The sequence below is a fragment of the Mustela nigripes genome, chromosome 17, assembly GCF_022355385.1.
Source record: "Mustela nigripes isolate SB6536 chromosome 17, MUSNIG.SB6536, whole genome shotgun sequence".
NCBI lineage: Eukaryota > Metazoa > Chordata > Mammalia > Carnivora > Mustelidae > Mustela > Mustela nigripes.
The window spans coordinates 42,079,857-42,083,638 of NC_081573.1; the positions used below are offsets into that span (position 1 = coordinate 42,079,857).

Below are 3,782 nucleotides of genomic sequence, written 5' to 3' on the forward strand. Positions count from 1 at the left end.
TTTGTCTCTGTTTCCTTATGAGCAAACTAGGCTGAGAGAGGTTAAATGACCTGCCCCGGGGTTCCTGTTGGAACCCCAGATGTCGGCTCCATGCCCTTCAGCCAGTAAGTATGTGCAAGATAGGAACTGGTGCAACAAGCTCCTGGCCCTGTGCTTCTCGTCCTATAGCACCTGCCTTTGGTATGACACCCCCAGAATGTGTCAGAGTCACAAACATGAAACTCATCCGAATACTGAATGAAAGTGTAAGCCCACAGAGTTTTGTGGGCTCGTGGTGAGGCTTCCCTGTCACTGCAGGAATTGGGGAATTGGTGAGATTCTCAGCATGAGAAGGTTTCCAGGAATATAGGGAAATGTTTTGGGCCCAGGGTCAGGAACTTGTTGGCAGCATCTGGGAATCTGTAGGCAGTACTGGGAAGACCCAGAGCCTAGATCTGCAACAGAGAGAAGAGGCCATCTCTCTCGTAGATCTAGGAAGGGTGGAGGTACTATTCCCACTCAGGGCTCAGGGCTCTGTCACCTACCACTGTCTTCCCCTTTTCTGTGCAGAACACACATGCGGCCTTCAGGAGGGACCATAGATGACTCCTTCCTCACAGAAATCAAGAACACCCAGAATCGCAAGCTTTCTCAGAAACAGAAGACGCTGGTTAGTGCCAATGTCTTGTTGGAAACCCTGATGTCAATTCTCAGACCCTATCTGCCTTCCTCTCTGCAACCCAAAAGCACCATGCATCTGAAATACGTCTCCCAGAGTGGCTTCTCCCCAGTTAAGGGAGTGCAGCTCATGGAGGCCAGGCCCATCGGGCTCTGAGGTAGGTGTGTGCACACTCCTGCAGCTCACCTGAAAAGCCCGTCCAGACCTCTCCTAGCAGAGAGAGATGCAGCTGATGTCCATGGATATGCTTCCCCTGCAGCTCAGCATTCTGGAATGGATCTCATTTTTTCATTCAGCCTGACATGTGCCAGGCATTATGCTATGTGCTGGGATGGTCACAGATCTGCCAAGGTCCTTCAGGGCTATGACTGTATCTTTTTTATATATGGCCCTGGTTCCTGAAAGGATACTTGAGTGGTAGGCATATGTTGAGAGCTCTATAATGCTGTGAGTAGATAAGTGAAGGCAGGAGTGAAGGGATGTTCCCACTTCGTGTTGCTGGCTCTGGGTTGGAAGCAAAGACTCTACTAGCCTCAGGAAATGTCCTTCCTCCATTCCTGTTCTTTTAAGTTTTTATATAAAAGTGAATGTTGTCTCTATCTTGGGGCACCTGGCTGGCTTAGTCAGTAGAGCATGTGACTCTTGATCTCTGGGTGGTTAGTTCAAGCCTTAGACTGGGCGAAGAGCTTACTTTTTAAACAAAATCAATGCTGTCTCATTAAGTACATTTGGGTTTTTGTTGATATGATCATAGGATTGTAATTATTTAATTAGCAAACAGCCATTATTGGAATCAAATGAAGAAACACATTTTTTTAAAGATTTTATTTATTTATTTGATAGACAGAGATCACAAGTAGGCAGAGAGGCAGGCAGAGAGAGAAGAGGTAGCAGCCTCCCTGCTGAGCAGAGAGCCAGATGATGAGCTCAATCCCAGGACCCTGGGATCATGACCTGAGCCAAAGGCCGAGGCTTTAACCCAGGTGCCCCAAGAAACACATTTTTTAAAAAATTTTAAAGATTTTATTTATTTGACAGACAGAGATCACAAGTAAGCAAAGAGGCAGGCAGAAGCAGGCTCCCCACTGAGCAGAGTCAGATGATGGGCTCAATCCCAGGACCCTGGGATCATGACCTGAGCAGAAATCAGAGGCTTTAACTCAGAGCCACCCAGGCACCCCTATTTTTTTTTTTACTTTTTTGAAAAAACAGTTTAGCAAACTTATAACTCCAGCTCACAATGGAGCTTTATGGGCTGTGTGGTGGTTTTCTTTGTGTGTGTCCTGTGTGGGTAATTTGGGGACACATGGGCCCCACACATTGTTAGACTGGAGACTCCCAATATGGGGATCCAGACTCCAAAGAGGGAAAGGGGTTCAGTGCGACTCTTCGCGGAGACCAAGCGCGGGGCCACGGCTCCAGAACACCGGAGGACTTGGGGCACATGTTCCCCACTCCACTCAGCTGCCACCCACGCAGTGTAGCTGGGTCCCAGCCCTTTCGTGCAGCTGCAACACCGCCATTTTTAACCACCAGGGGGCATTGTTCCCTCCAGCCGACCTGCAACTCCATTCTCCCCGCCCCCCGCCCGTGGCCTCCCTTCCCATCTCCACCAGCAAGAAGAAGCAGAGATCATGGGGCGCCCGGGAACACCTCTTCACACCCACCTACTGGTGGAGGCCACCGGATAATGATAACCAAGGTCTGGAAGCCGCATTCGCCCAGGAGTCCATGTAGGGTGACCACGTTTTCTTTCCACAGAAAGGGCAGATCGAACACAAAGACTGGCCTTTGAAAGTCTGAAAAACGTATTAATTAGCTAGGGTCAGGTGCTTATCTGACAAATTCCCAGGTGTCTTTCAGAGTTACTTGGCACTTTTATAAAAATCACATCCAGGGGCGCGTGGGTGGCTCAGTGGGTTAAAGCCTCTGCCTTCATTCACCTCAGGTCATGATCCCAGGGTCCTGGTGACAGAGCCCCTGCATCTGGCTCTCTGCTCAGCGGGGAGCCTGCTTCCTCCTCTCTCTCTCTCTCTGCCTACTTGTGAACTCTGTCAGATAAATAAGTAAAATCTTAAAAAAAAAAAATCACATCCAAAAAAAAAAAAAGTCACATCAATTTTGACAAATTTCAAAAAACACTTTTTTTCTGGTTTGATTTTTTTTAATTTTTTAAAATTTTTAATTTTTTTAACATATAATGTATTATTTACCCCAGGGGTACAGCTCTGTGAATCATCAGGCTTACACATTTCACAGCACTCACCATAGCACACTCACCCACCCATGTCCATAATCCAGCTACCCTATCCCTATCCACCCAGCCCCCAGCAACCTTCAGTTTGTTTCCTGAGATTAAGAGTCTCTTATGGTTCATCTCCCTCCTGAACCCATCTTGTTTCATTTTTTCCTTCCCTATACCCCACAACCCCCACCCTGCCTCTCAAATTCCTCATATCAGAGAGATAATTGTCTTTCTCTGATTGACTTATTTCACTCAGGATAATACCCTCTAGTTCCATCCACATGTTGCAAATGGCAAGATTTTGTTTCTTTTGATGGCTGCAGAGTATTCCATTGTGTATATATACCACAGCTTCTTTATCCATTCATCTGTTGATGGACATCTAGGTTCTTTCCTAGTCTGGCTACTGTGGACATTGCTGCTATACATTTCTGGTTTGATTTTTAAGTTTGACTTTTCTCATTTTTCTAATTTGTCTATTTATACTTTTATTTATTTTTTATACTTTTATTTATCTTTTAAAAGATTTTATTTATTTATTTGAGAGAAAGACAGGTAGTGATGGAGATAGCAAGAGATAGCAGATTCAGAGAGGAGAGGGAGAAGCAGGCCCCCGCTAAGCAGGGAGCCCGACATAGGACTTGATCCCAGGACCCTGGGATCATGACCTGAGCCCAAGGCATGTCCTTAACTGCCAGAGCCATCCATCTTTGTTTTTTGTTTTCTGTTTTTTTTTTTTTTTTTTTTTTTTTTTTTTTTTTTTTTTTTTTTTTTTAAAGATTTTATTTATTTATTTGACAGAGAGAGATCATAAGTAGGCAGAGAGGCAGGCAGAGAGAGAGAGGAGGAAGCAGGGAGCCTGCTTCCTCCTCTCTCTCT

At 45.7% G+C, this 3,782-nt stretch overlaps 1 protein-coding gene across 2 annotated transcripts in view; it reads left to right on the plus strand.

The window, feature by feature from the left end:
* The window catches only part of TSNAXIP1 (translin associated factor X interacting protein 1), a 16,448-nt gene that overhangs the window by 2,535 nt on the left and 10,131 nt on the right, over nucleotides 1-3,782 (plus strand). For both annotated transcript variants that reach the window (XM_059383526.1, XM_059383527.1), the window contains exon 2: nucleotides 550-649. In XM_059383526.1, coding sequence (XP_059239509.1) covers nucleotides 550-649 — 100 coding nt within the window. The remainder of the gene's footprint in view (nucleotides 1-549; nucleotides 650-3,782) is intronic.